The 20,344-nt window shown below is 43.9% G+C and overlaps 1 protein-coding gene across 1 annotated transcript in view; it reads right to left on the bottom strand.

Moving 5' to 3' along the window:
* LOC137273226 (abnormal spindle-like microcephaly-associated protein homolog) overlaps positions 1–20,344 on the bottom strand; it is a 57,889-nt gene that overhangs the window by 21,786 nt on the left and 15,759 nt on the right. Inside the window, exons 8-18 of the mRNA XM_067805736.1 lie at positions 20,177–20,307; positions 19,311–19,486; positions 17,250–17,395; positions 16,507–16,592; positions 15,122–15,239; positions 14,691–14,788; positions 13,859–14,054; positions 13,013–13,086; positions 12,658–12,858; positions 11,868–12,062; positions 7,886–11,488 (exon numbers count right to left, since the gene is read on the bottom strand). Of these exons, the coding sequence (XP_067661837.1) occupies positions 7,886–11,488; positions 11,868–12,062; positions 12,658–12,858; positions 13,013–13,086; positions 13,859–14,054; positions 14,691–14,788; positions 15,122–15,239; positions 16,507–16,592; positions 17,250–17,395; positions 19,311–19,486; positions 20,177–20,307 (5,024 nt within the window). The remainder of the gene's footprint in view (positions 1–7,885; positions 11,489–11,867; positions 12,063–12,657; positions 12,859–13,012; positions 13,087–13,858; positions 14,055–14,690; positions 14,789–15,121; positions 15,240–16,506; positions 16,593–17,249; positions 17,396–19,310; positions 19,487–20,176; positions 20,308–20,344) is intronic.

Here is a 20,344-nt window from a genome sequence, read left to right on the forward strand (position 1 = left end):
CATGCATCAGGAGAACACGGGAAAGCCAATGTCAACGGTCTCAGGATAATACCTGGAACAGGACAAAGAGCAACCCAATAGAACTCCAAAGAAAAACCGACGCACCCTGGGGGTGAGGTTAATCTTAAGACCAAAGGTAAGTAGAAGTGTAGTTACCTAATGGGCGGATGGTCGGGTAAGTTGCTGAGCAACCACCAATGGACCAAATGACTGTAACCCCTCCACGTCTTCAACTGCCAAGTCCCTCAAGTAGTGGGATGCGAAGACAGTTGATGACCTCCAGAAACAGCCCTCCATGATCTGCGGTACTGTGCAGTTCCGATGGAGGGCCATCGTAGACGCCAAGGCCCTGATCTCGTGCGGGTTACTTGCTACCGGATGAGGCAGGTGCTTGTCGTCATAGGCCGCCAAGATAGTCGATCTGAGCCAGAGGGCAATAGTATTTCTGTTTACTTCGCCTTTGCAGGACACGGCAACGGGAATGAATAATCTTTTGCGGGATCGTCTCCTAGAGGCTGACCTTTTAATATAGCATCTGAGAGCCCTGACTGGACATAGTAGCTCCTCCTCCAAGTCATGATGACCCAGGATCGTAGACAAAGGAGGGATGGAAAATAGCCTGTTAGGCTGCCCGGGAAGCTGGTTCTTAGCCACAAAATCCCAAAGCAAACCCAAATGAACACGTCCGTGTCTTGACTGTTCAAATCGGATCTGAGTAACGTCAAGAGCATGGATCTCGCTGACTCTAGCCGCTGTTGCCAATGATAGTAAGAAAACCGTCTTCTTGGAAAGATGTTCAAAGGAGGCTTCTTCTAATGGCTCGTACGGCGGCCCTCTGAGATGTTGAAGGACAACATTAAGATCCCAAGCTGGAGGACGGAACTTGGCCTTCTGGTCTTCCAGCTTGAAAGCTTTGAGAAGCGCAATAAGTTCTGGTATCTTGGAGATCTGTGTATCTGACTTGATAGCAAGGACAGAATTCAAAGCTGACAAATAGGTGCCTAAGGTACTGCCTTTGAGATGTCTAGAGTTCCGTAGGTAGAGAAGGAACTGTGCGACAAACTGAGGAGATGCTGCCATGGGATCTTGAGATCTTCGTGCGCAAAAATTCTCAAAAGAGCGCCATTTGTCGTCATATAAAGAACGGGTAGAAACTCTATGCGCGCGAGCTATAACGTTCGCCACGTGCGCAGAGTAGCCCTTAGCCTTTAATGCTCTCTGCAGATGACCCATGCGTGAAGATGGAATCGCCGTGGATCCGGATGCAGCTGTCGACTGTGTGGATGTCGAAGCAGATGCAACCACTCTGGAAGTTTGTAAGGGTCTCCGCTGGCGAGCCGTCGAAGATCGGGAAACCACGATCTGGCTGGCCACCAGGGTGCGACCAAAAGCAGTCGGAGGTTCCGCGTCAGTCTGATCTTGGCGATTACATCCGAGAGAAGGATTGGAGGAGGGAACGCATATGCGTCCAGGCCTTCCCATGATAGAGACATCGCGTCGACTGCCCACGCCTGTGGATCCGGCACGGGAGATACGTACGTTGGTAACTGGTGATTGAAACTGGTGGCAAAAAGATCTACCAGTGGTCTCCCGCGTTGCCAGCAAATCTGGCGAAATGCGTCCGGATGAAGCATCCACTCCGTCGGGGATGGTTTGCCGGGGCGCGACAGGGCGTCTGCCAGGATGTTTTTGCAGCCGGGAATGTGACGAGCCGCGATCACGATGCCGTTGCTGTCTACCAGATCCGCTAACAGGAACATCTGGTCCAGAAGTTGTTTGGACCTGGTTGTACCCTGATTGTGAATCACCCACACGACCGTGGAATTGTCGGACGCTACCAGGAGTCTGGAGTTTGTTAGAACCGGTAGCCAGTGGCGGACCGCTAGGATGACTGCTTGCAGGTTGTTGATATGCCACTCCCTTTCGGCGTCTGACCACAGCCCTGAGGTTGTCTGGCCGTTCAAGTGAGCGCCCCATCCCAAGAGGGATGCGTCTACAAACAATTCGTGGTTGTGGTTGAAGCTTGTCAAACAAACACCGGCGCAGACATTCCACTCTACCGTCCACCACCTGAGGTACTGATGCAGGTGCGGGGGTAGAAGAAATGATGACTGGAGGTCGTTCTCTCGAATGAATGGTAATAGGAACCTCTGTAGTGGGCGCAGCATAAGCCGTCCTCTGAGGGTGAGGTCCTGCGCCGACGTCAACAAGCCCAACAGAGACTGCCATTCTCTGAGGGTGAGAGGTAGGGACAGAGCTCGATCCGTAAAGGCGAGAATCTTCTGCCATCGATCGGGAGGGACCCTGACCAGATTGAGCCGAGTCAGGAACAACCCCCCAATGAAAGTTAACTCCTGCGTTGGTTCCAGTTGCGACTTCTCGATATTGATAATCCATCCCAACTGCTGAAGTAGGCGTGTGGAGAAGTCCAGTTGTTTGCGTAGCAACTGAGGATTGCAGTGATTTAGAAAACAATCGTCGATGTAAGGATCGAAGTCTATCCCCCGGAGGTGCAGAAACCGGGTGACAGGCAGTGTGACCCGAGTGAAAAGCCACAGGGCCGTAGAAATTCCAAACGGCAGCACTCGCCACTGGTAGTGTACTCCGTTGAATATGAAACGCAGGAATTTCCTGTGGCGTGGGAATACAGGAACGTGCAGGTAAGCATCCTGTAAATCTAGGCTGGCCATCCAAGCTCCGGGTGACAACTTGGCTCGGATCTGATCCAGTGACGTCATTCGGAAATGCGGGGGCTCGGCTAAATACAGGTTGTTGAAAGACGCCATGTTGTGAATCATCCGCATTTTGGTGGAACCTTTCTTGGGTATCAGGAAGATGGGTGAATAGAACCCCGGGGAGTGATGGGGTTCTGACACTATCTCTATAGCATGTTTTGTTAATAAAATGTTGATGTTTTCTAGTATAAGTACCTGTTGATCTATTGAGTACACTCGTGACCGGGGAGTGGTAGTCAACGGCGGAGCTCTGGCTAGTGGTAGCTTGTAGCCGGCTCTCAGGATCTTGCAAGCAAACGGGTCTTCCAGGAATGTCCAGTTGGCCCAGAAGATCTCTAGTCTCCCACCTACAGGGGTCGGATGAACTGGTACGACTGGGGGTGGGAGGTCCCAGTCGTAGTAGTCCATGGCTTCAGCGGCCGGAGTAGGGACGCTTGCCCCTACCTCGACCGGACGTAGCTGGGGCATCCCTGCCGCGTTCTTGAGGCTTGCGCTGGACATCTGAGTCCTTGGTACGACCTCGTCCCCTCCCAAACGAGGAACGGATAGACTCTCTCCTGGGTACATATCTTTTCTTGGCATTACCCCTGGCTCGGCCACGAAATGCAGAGCCCAAGGCCTCGAAAGTTGACAGCGCCACTTCCGTGTTAGTAAGTTCGGCATGTTGTTTATACACCGTCGGTATCTTTTCATCAAAGAGGAACCTAGACGTAAATGGTGCACGAAGTAGTTGACGTTTAAATTCCTCTTGCCAAGAACAAGCATCTAAAAATCCAGATCGGCGCATAGTAGTAGTCATGGCTAGCGCCGCGCGTAAATGTCCAAGTAGGTCATGGAGTACTCTGCCTTGCCAAGCAAAAATGGTAGTTAAATGATCCACCCTCGAGGCATTATCCTCTGACAAATCCAAGGCTGCAGCGGAGGTGGCAGACGCAAGCGCCGAGATAGGTTTAAGCATACGTTTCAGTTCCGTATCAATAGCTGCTAGCTTTGAATCCTGAACTCTGTAAGATGACGGAGTTGAGCTTGACAACCTCTTAATTGAATCGTCTAGCCCCGCCCCGTTGTCGGCAAAATCCAGACTGTGTACTTTATAATCCGATTTCTTAGACTTCGACGCTTTGATGGTTGGATTTAAGGATAACTTCGCAAAGTCCGAGTCTAACAAAGCAACCGCATCCGCCACCATAGGGTGTGGTGGAATAAGTAACTCAGGAGACAAGTGAATCGACGCCGGGTTGCTTGAATCCGAAGAAGGGGAAGGACAGTCCGGTAATCTGTCGGCAATCCACTCAAAGACAGCAGTTAAGGGAAGATAGGTGCCATCACTATCACCAACATTGCCAGGTTCCTCCTCATAGTCTGGACAAAAGAACTGTTCCTCGTGATCCTCCCAGGAAATAGAGGTTGATTCTCGTCGCTGACTCGAGTTGGAAGCAGAGTTCTTAGTGTTAAATTCCTTGCAGGAAGTCCGCAGTGGTTCCGGCGATCGTGAACGCTGGGATCTAGAGAGACGCCGTGGTGATCTTGACCGAGATCGCACTCTACGTCTACTTCTGGTACGTGAGTCTTCCTCTAAGGAGCGCCTTGGAGAGCGGGAAACAGACCGGGAGCGCCGGCGTCTGCTCCGGTGTGGAGAACGAGAGCGCCGACCCTTCGGGGACCTAGAACGAGATCTGCGCCGGGAGCGCTCAGCCTCTAAACGACGAGCGCGCTCTTCATCCAACTGGCGCTGTAACATTTCTTCTTTAGTCAGTGTATGAGACACTCTGGGGATTCGATAAGAAGTAGTTATAGGAGCAGGGTCCGGCAACAACATTGGCGCTGGCGTTGGTACAGGCGCTGGCGTCGGAATAGGCGCTGGCGTCGGAATAAGCGCTGACGAAAACACCGGTGCTGATGTAAACAAAGGCGCCGGGACAGGCAACGGCGCCGGGACAGGCAGAGGCGCTGGTACAGGCAACGGCGCTGGCGTAAGTCTAGGCGCTGTCGTTGGTAAAGGTGTAGACAACGAGGTAGGGAGTACAGCAGCGCCCGGTGTCAAGAGAGATCGCAGAAGCTTCTGAACTTCAGGATGGGATAAGGCATCCGGGTGAGATAAATCTACAAAGGCGTCCGAACGCGTAGGCTCTGGAGAGGAGCGCGCCGGCGTAATAGATGAGCGCCCCACACTAGGTGTTGATACTGGTACTGAAGGCGGTGGTAGATCCTGGTCGTCAGGTAAGGATCCCAAGGAAGACGCTGACGACGACATTCTTCTCTTACGTTGTGTAAAACGTTTCCTCCGAACCGCCAAAAAGGTCTTGAAATCGGCGAGAGATAACGCTTGACAGTGTAGGCACCGATTATCGCTGGAGCAAACAGCGGACGCACAATCCGGACACCAGGGATGTGGGTCCTTGGCTGACTTCTGCCCCTTGCAGACAGTACAATAGTGTCGAGTCATACACAGAAACTGTAACAGACAAGAAACCAAGACTTGACGATATGTTGATACAATACTAGGAGAAAAAAACCCCTACATAAAAATGTAGAAAGTAGTTGCACCCCTACGTAAAAAATAGACACACCCGTAAATGCGGGGCAGCGAAAAACAACAACCACAATGGCTGCCTTCGCTACGCTGAAATTCATGGCAGAAAATGGTATGATAAATACCGAAAACACAAGTGAAAATGACCAAGCATGGGCAGAAACATGACGGGCAAACAACCAACAAGATGAATTACCCCCATGGACGCCATACCGTTCTCACCTACGACACGGACAAGCCCTGCCTGAGTGAGAAAAGGACAGCACGAGGTAGCAAGGTAAGCACATTAAATGCTTGTATGACTTGACTTTGATACATAATGAGGGGATACAAACCATACCTACCAAGGAGTAGCAACTTTATTGAAACTACACACAGTAGGAAAAAACTGCAAACCAACACGTCCGTTCGCACGAACGCTAAAGGTAAAAGTGAATTTTGGATTCTGCGCTCTCGCGCGAGTGGAGAGATCACGTCACTTCCGTGACTACATTCGTAGATTACATGAGGTAGCCATCGAGGGGATGGCGAATCAACGACTGTCTGATCTCGTTTAGCGAAGCTAGAGGTAATATGCATAAGACCTATGGTAAGGTAAGTTAAAAATTAAGATCTTAACGTATCTTCATCACCCTATCTTCAATTTTGAACAACGTAACAAATCATTATCCAAAGGGCACTACTTTGCTAGTTGGGGATCCATGATCAAATGCAATTAAAAGTTCTTTTTAGTTGAGTTAGAAGTTGGAGGCCAGAGGAGTTTGAGAGATGATGAATTGGCTGTCTCTCGAGTGAAGTACACATAACACACAATGCCAAAAGATGTCATAAAAATTGGGATTATGAATCTGAAAGGCTGCCTTGTCTCCGGGTGTCAGACTGATTTAATAATACGAGACAAACTGCTGACTTTTAGTTTCAGGAAAAGGCGTCTGGACTCAATGGTGACAGGCAGGACATCTATTTCTACATAAGGTTTGATTAAGTACACATTATGCAAGCTTTCAGACATCTTGTACTATGGTGATTTAGAGTTCCAAGCTTACTTTAGTAAATGTAAAAATCCCACAAATAGTTACAATTTTTCCTATTAATGTTAACATACATAAGAAACATTTGTCTACTTTGATACAACCTCTGGGGATAATTACTAATTTCTTTAAACCTATCAAGTGTTGAAGTACTTAAAATTCCTAGTATCAAATTACTTGTTAATTGCAGTCACAATAGTCTTTTACAACTATTTTGTTTACCCCAATAATATCAACATAAATATCAGTGCTGTAACAATGCATCTAACTATCGATGGATTACAATTGTTGAGTCTCGGATAGTAATAAATTGAGGGTAGAAAGAAAAACTATTGGTGCATCAATTGTATGTGTGACTATCAATAGTTTTGTCATTGACTGTACATTTTGACTGTATTTTGCATTTTTTTTATAGTTTGAGTGTAGACTTTCTGCTTCATCAAGTTTATGTTTTAGCTGTTTGCTTGATCTGGGTTTCAAATTTCTTGTCAGTTATCAAGAGACTGAAAGTACTTCAACTTGTTTATAGTTCATATAAACTATACATTCATTTGGGAATAACATTAAATGAGACAATTCAAGAGGAGAAAAACCTATTGCGACACTAATGGAAGAAACCTGATACCCATGATAACATTTCATCTATGTACATCGTTGACTAACATTAGTTCACTTTAGCTATTATTGATTCATGTTTTGGTTTTCAAGCTGAGAGGCTTTATTCAGCACAAGCCATGAACCTGCTCCTACTCAGTATGTCCAATACAAGCAATATGGACAGATAGACGCAATTACTATCAGCATTGCACTGAACATTTTCAGTTCATGGCTTTGTTAGTTGGTACAAGTAGTTCTGCTGATGACTTACAAACAATTTGTAGCACACCATTGTTGATGATGTTATGAACTGCATGTCACAAATTCTCTAACATGAATCTATCATTTGAAAAAATGAGGTGATGAATCTATTAAACCCATGAAATGCATGATTTTATACATTTCTCAGATAAAAAGGGAACTGCTTGCACGCCAACTCAGAATTATACATAGTCTGTGTTTATGATGAATGGTCTGAATTACACTTGGTATCTGGAAGATGAAAGCTGCCTCTGAATAAAGTCAGCAAGTCATTTTATGTTGGCTTTGTAACTTTACATGAATAAGCAGACGGTTCATATCCGTTATGAAACTGGTTGCAATAATCATGCATCTATGTGATCAATATTGGAACACTTTAAATTCACAACACGAGATTGCATCTGTTAACATGAGTCTGACCTTATTAATGAGTGTTTACTAGTTTAATTCAAAGCACAGAGTTTAAGGTCTTGAGGAGATGCGGAGACAATATGATGATCTTTGACATTATGCATTTTTTTTTTTAAAAAAGGGAAGAAAACAAATTAACTTCTGCCCAGAGGAAATGGTCAGATATAACTTTATAAGATAACAAGTTCTATTTTATTGCAGTGAAGTTCTTGTCTGCCTATATCCGTAAAAAAAAAATCAAGACCTGTGTCTTTACATGACAAATGTGTTTTGAAAGTGAACATGTTAAGAAGATGAAGCAAACAAAGGTCACTCACCTGAAGATGAACTCGAGCCTTGAATCCACGGAAACTTCTCTGAAGACATGCTGCAGCACGATGCTTCTGTAGTGTCTGTCTGAACGTCTGTCTCACCATGTAACCTCGCCAACTGCTCTGGATCAAGAGGGCTGCTTGACTGGTCTGTCGGAAAGTCTTACGTTTAGAATGCATTCGGAATGTGGATTGAATAACTGTTGCTGCTTTGTGTTTCTTCAGTTGCAGCGCATGCCTGTACCTCTTATATGCTCTCTGGATCACACTAACAGCATGTCTGCGTTGAGCAACCATCTCACGCAGGCCATTAAACAGTAGGAATGTCCGCATGTTCCTCTGTATGACAGAAATAGCTCGCAGCTTGTTGGAGTAGGAACACCTTGCGAGGAACCCTCGGACAACTGCCTGGACAAGAACGACTCTTTGTCTGGTCAAACAGAACTGCTTCTTCACGACCAGCATCCTGAACACTGACTGTATGGTAGTGGCAGCAACATGTCTTCGCCTAATTTGTCTGTGCTTCCATCGTCTGTAGGCTGACTGCAGCATGCACGCTGACAACCTCATCTTCAAGAACTCCTTCCTCTGATTCTGTGCTTGACATCTTCTTCGATACGTAGTTTGAATAATAAAAGCAGCTTTCTGTAAATGCTGATACCTCTTCCTGTGGATGAATGCTCTCACATAAGCTTGCACTTGGATGATTTGATGGCATGTGTGAAGGAAGTTCTGTCGAGTCTGATAACTCCTGTATCCTTGCTGTATGGTGATGGCTGCTCCCACGACAATCAGGTACTGCCGCCGCTGGTCCCGGGCGGATAATGTCGCCCTCCACTTCTCCTGAATGACCTTTGCTGCTTCTCGCTGCAGGATAAAAGCTGACCTCTCCTTGTAACAATGAAACGCCCTCTGAATCTTCAGTGCAGCAGACTTCTGCTCCAGGTATTTTCTTCTTGCCATGAACATTCTAATTGTTTTTTGAACCACAATAGAAGCAGATTTCTTTTGGATAAACCTTTGTCTCTCCAAAGTGGTTTCCTTGCTGTTTCTGTACAGTTTCTGTAAGCTGATAACTGTGGCCCGAAGTTTGCGATATCGCTTCTGTTGCTGGTGAGCACGGATGGCAGACTGTATAACAGAAGCATTTTTATGGTAGAGTGCCAACTGACGTCTCACAATGTGTCCCCTCCAGACAGCCTGTATTGTTATAGCTGCTCCCTTCATGATGAGGAAGCGTCTCCGAGATCTCTGACCATGTTTGATACTTCTGTACCACTGCTGAATGTGACAAACAGCGTGTTTCTGTTTCCTGTAAACATTCCTCTCTTTGATCATCCTCACACATGCTTGCAATTTAATTGCTGATTTCTTCATACATAAAAACCTTGATCTGATTAAATGTTTGCGAACAAAGCTCTGAATAAGTACTGCAGATTGTTCCCTCTTAGCATTTCTTTTGCAAACAGCAGCTCTGTAAGCAACTTGTATGGTCATCACTGCTCGTTTAATCTTCAGATAGTTCTGTCGCTGCTGTCTGCCAGAACGGACAGCTCTGTACTGCTGCTGCACACAGACACAGGCTGCCCTCATCGTTGTGAACCTCCTCCTCTCCACCAGCATCCTCCATCTGGTCTGCAGGACCACTGCAGCCCTGTCCATCCTGACATGCTGCTTCAACTGCCTGTATGCCTTCATCTGCTGGTGCATTCTCACATGTTTCTGGATGGTCACTGCCGCATGTCTGGTCTTCATAAATGACCTGCGACAGATCCATCCCCTTGCTGCTGCCTGCAGCTTCATCACATTGTTCCTGTTGGTAACATAGACTCTCCTGTCTTGCTGACCTGCTCTTACAGCTCTCAGTCTCCGCTGAAGGACGAGAGTGGCTTGGATGATTTGTCTATATTTAGATCTATCCTGATACATTCTAACAAACGACTGAATCTTTACAGCAGCTGCTTTTGTTTTCTGATACTGCTTGCGACATCTCTGCCCCCTGAATGCTGTCTGAAGTGTCACAACAGCAGATTTAGTGCGCACAAACTCTTGCCTGACACACTTGGTTGTCCTGTTTGCCTGGTATAGTCTTTGCATTAAAACACAGGCATGTTTGAGGTTGTGGTACCTCTTCATTGCAAGCATGGTTCTAACTTTGCTCTGAATCTTCACAGCAGACCTCCTCATGATAGAGAACTGTTTCTTGATGACATAGCTTCTCCAGCCACTCTGGATTGCCATAGCAGCACCAATCATCACCTGATACCTTGTTCTTGCCTCCCTAGTAGCCCTAGCAGCCCTGTAGTAGCTCTGAATAACAACAGCTGCTTTCCTCTGTCGCAGAAAGTCTATTCTCTGATGCCAGCCTCTCACATGGGCCTGAATGACAACTATGTTTTTCCTCAGTGAAACAAACTTTTGTCGGCTCATCAACATCCGCCACCATGACTGAATGCTCACAGCGGCAGACGTTTGACGGGCTGCAATTTTCTTTGCATACTCTATCCGAGCTTGCATCATGCGTACGTTCTTCTGAATGACGACCACAGCATGTCTGATGGTGCCATATTGTCTCTGTGCTTGAAGTCGCCTCCAACATGTCTGAAGTCGTACCACAGCATCTCTCTTGGCCTGCATCTGGCATTGGATTTGTCGTTTGTTTAAGTGGAGCCTGGTGTAGTGTTGGAGGATGATAACAGCAGCCTTGGTACGAAGGAACTGCATCCTGGCAGTCATCCTCCTAAAGGATGTTTGTAGAGTCAGTACAGCTGACTGTTTGCACTGGAACTCCCTCCTTGCCATATGACATCTGTACGTAGCTTGGATGAGGGTAGCAGCTCTGTGTTGTCTCTCCATCTTCCTCTGCTGCAGCCTCCTCCACCAATGCTGTATTGTCACACAAGCAGCTGTGAATCTGTTTAGTGCCTCTTGCTCTTCACAAGCCATCTTGTGGAGCCGGTATGCTCTCTGGAGAATAATAGCAGCTAGTCTCATCGCACGGAACTTGACCCTATACTTATGTCCACGGAAGTGTTTCTGAATGCAGATGGCAGCGTTTCTGTTGTGGGCATACTTCATCCTCTGCTGATAACCCCTGACCTGAGACTGAAGCATGGTTACTGCTGACTTCTTAGTCAGAAAGTCTTGTCTTGCTGTGGTTGACATTTTGTTGGCTCGAACTCTCTCCTGTAGCATCACGGCAGTTTCCTTTAGTTTGAGATACTCCCTCCTCATGTTCCTCATTCTCACATATCCCTGCAGGAGGACCACAGATTTCCTCAGATCCACCAGCTTCTTGCGACAACTGTACCCTCGCCAGGCCTTCTGGATCACGCCAGCTGCAGCTGATCTGTGCGCTGCACGGTTGATGGCAACTGATCTAAAAGCTCTCTGTACAGTAATGGCAGCAGATCTCTTGGCTAGGAACTCTTCTTGATGTTTCCGTGCTGACATCAAACCTCTGAACCTGCTCTGAATGATGCCTGCGGCTTGGTGTTGCTTAGCAACATGTCTCCTTGCTAGATGTCCTCTAACATGGGCTTGAAGGGTCAGGGTTGATTTACGAAGACGCTGATAGCGCTGCTTAGCAGCAAATCCCTGCATTGCAGCCTGAAACACAGAGCAAAGACTAGTTACAGGTAAGTGGCTCCAGAAGAAAGTGACTCCATACAGTGACTGCTCATGCTTGCTTCTGTAAAAGCCCATGCACAAGGCGATCACTTCCAAATCCCTATTTACACTACTGATGACTGTCATAAACTTCACTTAACAACAATTACACACAGAAACACATGGTCTTGACAAGGGTACGTCATGACAAATTGCTGCTACTGAACAAATTTCAATTAACAATTTTTTTTTTACACAATTTTAAAGCACATCCGAGTATGAATTATTTTTGGATAAATCGCCAGTGGCATTTACACTGGTTGTTCAAATTTGAAGGGGCAAAATCTGTTCAAAGTTTTACAGCAGTCCTTGTTCTGACCTGAATTTTGGTGACAGCGTCCCCCATGTTAGCGTTGTCCCGCGCTAGTCTCAGCAGACGGGCCTCTGACCTGGCCTTGTGACCCCTCCAAACAGATTGTACAACAATGGCTGCCTGCATCTGTTTCTCTTTTCGTTTACGCTGGAGGAACTCTCTCACATGAGTCTGGATGACTTGAGCCGCTTTGATCTCATGCTAAAAGGGAAACCAAACATGATAACTTTGTCATTGTGTAATGAACACATTTTATGGATAGACAACTTCTTCATTGCAATAGATGCGGATATGATGCTTGATAATATGGATCTACAAGAAAATGTCGCATTCACTGCAATAAAGAAGTTGTCTATCTGTAAAAGGTGCACCTCTTCAGACTGCAGCAGTTTGTATCTTAATAAACATATCAAATATGATTGTGTGTGCATAGATTCAGATTTCATAAAGTCTGGAGGGGACAGTCAGAAGTAAGTCATTTATCATTTCACAGAAACTCAAGTCCAGATAAAACTAGCATCAGGAACCAACAACTACCAGGATCAGTCCACGTCCATCATATGCAATTCCTCATGAAGCTACCTAATGTTGTGCTCTTAAAGCTGATCTGTAAAATCTGATATGTATGATATAAGGGAATTATATAGAGATTCTGGTTCTATCTGTAACACTGTGGGTATGAATATATGAGCATTCGGTCCAGACATGCATGTGCCTGGAAAGGTGTGGGGGGCAACTATTGGTCTAGACTTACATAAGCTCGGAGTGCTGTGGTGAACCAGTGGCCTAGACTTACATGTTGTGCTCGGAGTGCTGTGCGGAGCTTGTAATGCCTCCAGGCTATCTGGATGACCCGTGCTGCTCTTGACTCCTGTCTGATGTCCAGCAGACGGCCACACAAATATGATACATAGGTAACTACCACCTTCTCATCGGGTATGGTGTTAGACATGTCAACAGACTTCAACATCAAGGGGATGCCACCGAGTTCAGACACCTATAAACAAATGCACAAAATACAGTCTATGTGATTTGATTTGACAACATGTCCTCAGCTACAATTACACAAATGGATTATACAAACAGGTACAGACAATCTGACCAACTGTTTGACAGGAACTATTCCTGAGCTGCTATCAAACAATTCCTACCTTCTCATACAAAGTCTTGAAGTTTTCTCTCTCATTGGCAAGCAACTGCTCATACAGCTCTGGGTTGTCTAGTCCTGTGTACAGCAGTCAAAAAGTAATGTTAGTCAAAGCATCTAATACTTGTCAGTCAAAAACACATTTCTTTCTAACCTCAATCTTAGTAAACTTAGGATCAGTATCATTACCCTGCCATACTGAGTCTAACAAATCCTAGTAGAAAGTTGTTAACCTTTTGACATGACCAATCAGAACACAGCTTACCAAATCACCAAAATTAATATTTAAACATACCATTTCAACCTGAACTTGAAAATGTTTGTACTTGAATGATTACAAATGCTGTTTTCCACACAATCATTTCTGAGTGATACCCATGGAGGAGTAAACACTCGCTGTCAGCTTGTGAAAATATAAGAAACTACAGCAACCATGTCATCAGAAACCCTACGCGCATTTAATGCTGGTCACATATCATATATAATGCAGATCACATATCTGTGTTTTATGCCTTCTCATATTTGACTGGATGGTCATAGGTCACTCAAAGGTTAGCTGATGCAACATTCTACCCGGGCTTGATAGATTCAGTATAACAGAGCTACGAATAATACCGAGTTTATGTTTATTTAAATTGTTTTAACACTTGCTGCAGTCTCTGAAATACAAAACTTTTTGAGACACATAAAATTTGAGGCCTCCATAAATCCTGAAATTCTTGAAATTATTGGTTGTCTTCAAAAGCAGGAACACATGAATACATTTACGCAAATTCTTTCAGTCTTGAATGCCCCTACACCTTTTGCTGTCCAGGAATCAAGTTTCATGCACATCAATAAAAGACCTTACCTGTGCCATATTGGAAACTCCAATCCTGGCTAAGGTCAAGGTCACATGCGGCTTCCTCCTTGTCCTCAAGATCCTGTTGGCGACTCTGGGAGGTTTGGAAATGGACCTTCGACAGTGGCAGCAGCCCTGGGTGGTAGTGGTGCAGCAGACAGCACAGTGCACGCCCATCAGAAAACGACACTGTGAAGTTCTCCACCTGCATGTAGTGATAGTTTACAACAACTATATTCTGATAAGTCCTCATAAACATTATTTGTGGTTGAGTTCACCCACAATGCTTTTATAAGACCTTTAGCACTGATGTGATACTTCCTCATCAAGATTGACAAAAAACATTACATAAAAGGTCACTGAGAGAACAAATCAAAATAAAGGATACTTGTGATTTGAGCTTGTTGTTAGACTGGGTCAGCTTTGGCCAAGAGTTCTGAGTCCTTTTCATTAAGTAAAACAAACACAACCACAGGTAACAAATTGTGTTTTTCATAGATAATTGAAAGATGTACAACTGATAGGAGTAAATGAAAAATATCCACAACATAGTCTAGCTTTGATTACCCAATGCCATTTAGAAAATGGTTAAACGTAACATTTGATATTTGGGATTACACTTTCTTAGTTAAGTACATATTCTCATACTTTTCTTGGGTTGAGTCCCATCCAGGATACAAACCCACACCCTCAGAGTCAGACACCTAGATGCCAGCACGTGAAGTCAGCTGCCTAGTCCGATCAGTCACTGCTGCTTCATGGCTGACCAGGTTAGGCATCTGACATTCACCGATACAGCTCTTATCTGGAGCCCTGCTTGTATCTTGTCTGTATGACCCACCTTGACTCCATAGTGCAGACACACAACTCGACACCACTTGAGCAGCATTTCCAGCCTCTCGTTGTCCTGGCTCATCAGGCCCCCGCTGTCACGACGTGCTGCAAACAGGTGAACATCATTGTGGGGAAGTGAGAGGGCATGTCTAGGTGAACAGTTACATACAGCTTTATCAAGTTAATCATGTATCTGTGGCTATTTGAGAATACAGTCAAAGAAACAAACTAACAGGTCATGTTAAATGTATGATCTACTCACACGCTGTGAAAGACATCAACATTTTTTCAACTTTTTATTTCCCAATATCAGACAGCACAGTGTTCAAATAATACAATGTCACGATGCTTTTAGAAAACAAATGTGGAAGTTTCTTGCATCTCCTAAGACAAAGGTATACTTGTGCTCCCCAAAACATATCTCTTGGAGATACTTACCAAGGTTGTCTTCTTGTTTTATTTTCAGGAGTTTCTGCATGTTGACCTTGACCCTGAGTGACTGTTCAAGGAGGGATGTTTCCTCGCGGAGTTGTTCCAAGTTGATCAGTACATCAACCTGTAGGAGATGGAACATGTTCATAAACAAAGGGACCATGTTCATAAACACTGATGAAACATTCATAAACTTGGCAGCACCCATAAACATACTGGCTGTACTGAACTGAGGCTACTGAGAGGTCATACTGAACTAAGGCTACTGAGAGGCTGTACAGACCTGGGAGGTCATACTGAACTGAGGCTACTGAAAGGCTGTACTGAACTGGGCTATTGAGAGGTCATACTGAACTGAGGCTACTGAAAGGCTGTACTGAACTGGGACTGCTGAGAGGTCATACTGAACTGAGGCTACTGAAAGGCTGTACTGAACTGGGGCTACTGAGAGGACTCTACTGACTGAAGGCTACCGCGAGTCTGTACTGAAATGAAGTATCATAACAAACGGTTTCACATCCATTTCTATGATTAGTGCACTTGTATAGAGATGCTGATGCATGGGAATATATGGCTGAAGTTACTAGTCCAGCCCAACGCCACTATATGCACAGTTAGGCCAATGCTGCAGTTTGAGTATGGCTATTCCAACCAGGGTCTAGGTTTTGGATGCTCTCTTTGCGCTAAGATAGTCAAAAGTTAATTTTAATGAATTTATTACATTACCAATAACAAAAGTGTACCAATTCAGTACATCCACTTATTACTATCTTGGCAATAAGAGAGCTGTGAAATTTAGGCCCTGAACTCGATATACTCTATGATGATTACACGATGCCATTTAGAAAGTGGTCAAATGTTACATGTCATGTCACGGTGGCTGAACGTTCTAGGCGGCTGACTCTTGTGTGCTGGCGATTAGGTACCTGACTCTGAGGGTGCGGGTTCGAATCCCAGATGGTACCCATGTTAAAAAAAAGTACTAGAATTTGTCCTTTACTAAGAAAGTGAAATCCCAAATATGACATGTGTTGTGTAGTATATGAGTCAGCCAGTCCATACATCAACAACTCCAAAGATGCCGAACACCATGTAGGGTAACAAAATTGACCATCTTCTAACTTCTTATGCTAGGGCATGGACAGGGATTGAACTAACAACCTTGTGCTCTTGTGATGGTTGCCATGAGGTTGTATATGAATGGTTGAGTTTGTGCGTTTACACTGAGGGTGTGATGTTTATGCTGGCAATGGGTTGATTTTGTTGAAGTTAAGAAGGTAGAAGGGTTTTAATTGTACAAAGGTTTTCAAGACGTATTTGCATTTAGTTTAACAGTTACATGCAGTTGTAGGGAGACAGTGAAACTCATGGAGGTTGTCCTGAGATTGTACCTGGAAGTGAAAGATGAGATGCCAAAGAATCTTGAGGGTCTTTTCACGATGTCCATCAACTATATCTCTGGCTCCGATTTTGCCCCCTGAAACCAAAACAAACTTGTAATAAGAGTGTCACACGCTCTCAGACTTACAAATGTGGAGATAGTCACAACTGTATAGAATGAGTGAATTTACGTTTGCAGTATGACGTCAACAATTAACACTAAAATGATCGATAACCTGTGAAAAGGCTAGACAGGGCAAATTAAAATAACTATTACATTACATATATACAGACTATGTACAAAGACTGCTCTCAGCAATAAACATTCCATCTTTCATTAATGGATCAGATGATGGATAATTGCTAAGATCTGAAAGGGATTTTCAGGATAGCGCTGAAGAATACACCAGTAATATTGTGATGGCCTGTAAGAAACTGAATGTCCACCAAACAGAGATTGATAATATAAGCAGCACCCTGTATTTTCACTGACAGGCATTCACTCAAATCACCAATCAACCACCAGATCCAGTAAGTTGACTCTTATGACAGGAAATGTTACAACTGAGACATTATGACAGGCTATTTCCAAAATTGCCTCCATCATATATCTACATTATTGAATTACATGCAATTACAAAACAACTTTGAATCAAAAACTGAGGACTAAAAATATTTTAAAGATAACTGAAAAGTTATGTGACTTTCAGATTTGCTGGTTGGGGATAGGTTTTGAATTGTAGAGAACCATTACCATCAAGCTTGGCCACGTCAAGTCCCCTCTCTGTCAATGCCTGAAATACCATCTCTATGTTGTGTATCTTCTGTAGACGGCTGACTGCTGGAGCTCGCAGGCACTTCACTAGATTCCACTCCCCTGTCAGGAGCTCTAACACCCGTCTGTACAAGGTACACAAGTGTAAAAAACATTGACATCCATTATTGGATCAAAGTACAATATGAAGAATTACAAGCCAACTATTTTTTGAGGAGCAAAGTCATTAAGTCCAAAGTTTATGGTGTTATTAATATTTTTTTTAAGTGAGTGAGTATGGTTTAACATCACTTTCAGCAATATTCAAGAATATCACAGCGAGGGACGCCAGGAATTTGGGCTTGAGGAGTTTAGAGTTGTTAAGAGAAAAACATATTTCTACAAAACGAGGTCAACAGGAAGCATGGTAGTGTATATTGTAGTTTCCCAACTATTAACAAGACCAGTTATCATCATTTCTGACTGTTATCCTCCAAGTATGACATAAATTTGGTAATGAAACCATCGTGTTCCAAACCTTGACATACTGAAGAAATTTCATAACTGGTATTTGTTTTTTAAAAAGAATTTCAAAGAACAAAACTCACTCTCATTGTGAATGTTGATGGATGCTGATACATTCTGACAGGAACATTGAGATGTCACTGCGAGAATGAACTTTTCACATTTGATTTTGAGTTTTTGTATGCAATTTTGGTAATGTTTGTTTTCTCTTGGAAAAGGTGAAACTGACAGTTATATTTGTCTGTATCATCTGCATGGTATCTGTCGAGTTCATAAAACATACAGCAGATTCAGGTCAATTCAAAGTTTAGTGATTGAGTGTTGGTACTATGGGTATATTTAGACAAATTAAAATCTGCGTGTTTTAGGGACTGAACTGTAATGTCATAGATTCACAATATTCAGTTCTCATCATTTATGAAATGTCATGTCAACACACAAATGGTCATGGGACATTCCTGATGTGTTTCAGTCTAGTCTTCCGAGGGGATTTGTATTTGTAACGTCTACAATGTAAAATACTTACAGTGATTTCTCACAGCCTATTGCTTTTATGATGTGACAATGAGTGAAATACAAGTCAATTTGACTGTGCAAGCACTACAGCCAGGTGTTGGCAAAACTGGTACGCGCTCATAACTTGTTGCTACCCAACACTATCCACTATTACGAGAAGTTGTTTTCACGCACAGGGCAGTCAAGCTTTGCAGATACTGTATATTAATGCAGATAAGGAGAATTTTGAGGACCAAAAACAGTCTGAAGATGCAGGTCAGCTTATCTACAAGCTACACTTTCATCAATATTTTTTTGTGAAAAAAAACCCAAAACCCCAACATAGTCTAGGATTGTGTAATTCTAACGGTTGGTTTTGCTCTATCAGTGTAAAAGATTTATAACCATAAATAAAATTAAGTGACAACATTTCAGTGTATTATTTGTGCTGTTACGTCGTTTTCAAGTACACCATTTTCCGCTCTTAAGTTTGACACAAGGTTGTGATGTTTTCAACCAATCATCAAGATTAAGAAACTGCAAACATCGGTAGGATGCCTAATACACCAGCACCTGATTGGCTGAAGTAATCCTAAGGACTATATCATACATTAACATATACAAAACCTAAAATAGAAATAGGTTGAGAAACCACATTGGCTGTTTGTCATGAAAAGAGAGAAAATGAGAAAACTGGTTTAAATAAACAAATGGAAGAATTTATCAATATCATTCACGGTTTTGTTCACATATTTATCAAAGATGCTTTTGATCTACGATATGTAAATGCGATCGACACATGTTATTCAGGTGCTTGAGTTGATACAGTATGATAGGTATGTGCTCATTTAAATATTGCATTTAATAATGCAACACTGCACTGTACACATGTGGGGAACTGAAGCCAGGTTCTCAGCCTGACGAGCAAACACTTTAACTGCCAGGCTACACCAGCTGCCCATATATCATTGAGAAGGATGTACTGAAAAACATACCTCTAATTATGAGAATTATAAACAGATGAAATAGATGTGTACTTACGAAAGCCTAACACCATCCCTGAGGTCAACTCCGAGCTTGGTGACAGCATAGTCAAACTCATCCATGGCTGTCTGTGCGTGGGACACGGTGTAGCCGAAGTACGCCAGGTGCTTGGTGACATCCCCCTCCCCACTCAGGTAATCACGGGAAAATTGAATCAACATGTCCTTGCTGGCCTGGAGACACAGGAAACTCACTCAGACATGTGGTGAGACATATATATCAGAGATATAGAGACGCCTGGTACCATATTGACTCACACAACAGAGATATAGAGACACATGGGACTATGCTTGAGCATGGAGAGATAGAGAGGCACATGGAACTATCCTCAAGCATGGCATGATGAATAGATAAAGAGGCAAGTGGAGCTATGCACACACACAACAGAGGTATAGAGACATATGGAACTATGCTCACAGAGACAGATAAGGGAGCTACATTATAAGTTGTTCACTGGTCATGAGGGGGACATGGGTTAATGTAGCCTCTAAAAACCTTGAAGACGAACTTTCCATGTGTCACAACGCCTAGTGTACAGCACACAACCCTGTGCACTTAAAAGAACCCACGAATCCATTGGTATATGACCAGATGGTGGCCACATAATATGCTCAAACACCCAATCTTATGACATATTCATAAAACCATAGGTATCCCAACTGATACTACCAGAATCAGCTTACCGACATGCCATTCTAAAAGAATCAATACAAACTGAAACCTGATGAGAGCTTCATCTGACTCACTCTTCTATGGAGGTGTCCAAAGAGAGGTATCATGACAGAGCCAAAGATGAGATTTTAATAAGGCTGAATATCATACAGCTTCCTTCTGTCTTGCCTTTCCATGACATATGACCTCACCTTGACATCAGAGTCCTTACAGAACAGGCAGGGGTCATGTTGTATGAGGCGGGCAGTCTTGGCGTGGTCCAAGAAATACACAAGGAGCAGGAATTTCTTCAATGCATGCTTTGCAATGGCCTCTGCATAGCCTGAAACAAGTGTTTTAGTCAGGATGAGTCAGTTTAG

Source organism: Haliotis asinina, chromosome 2 (assembly GCF_037392515.1).
Source record: "Haliotis asinina isolate JCU_RB_2024 chromosome 2, JCU_Hal_asi_v2, whole genome shotgun sequence".
In the NCBI taxonomy this organism is placed as follows: Eukaryota; Metazoa; Mollusca; class Gastropoda; order Lepetellida; family Haliotidae; genus Haliotis; species Haliotis asinina.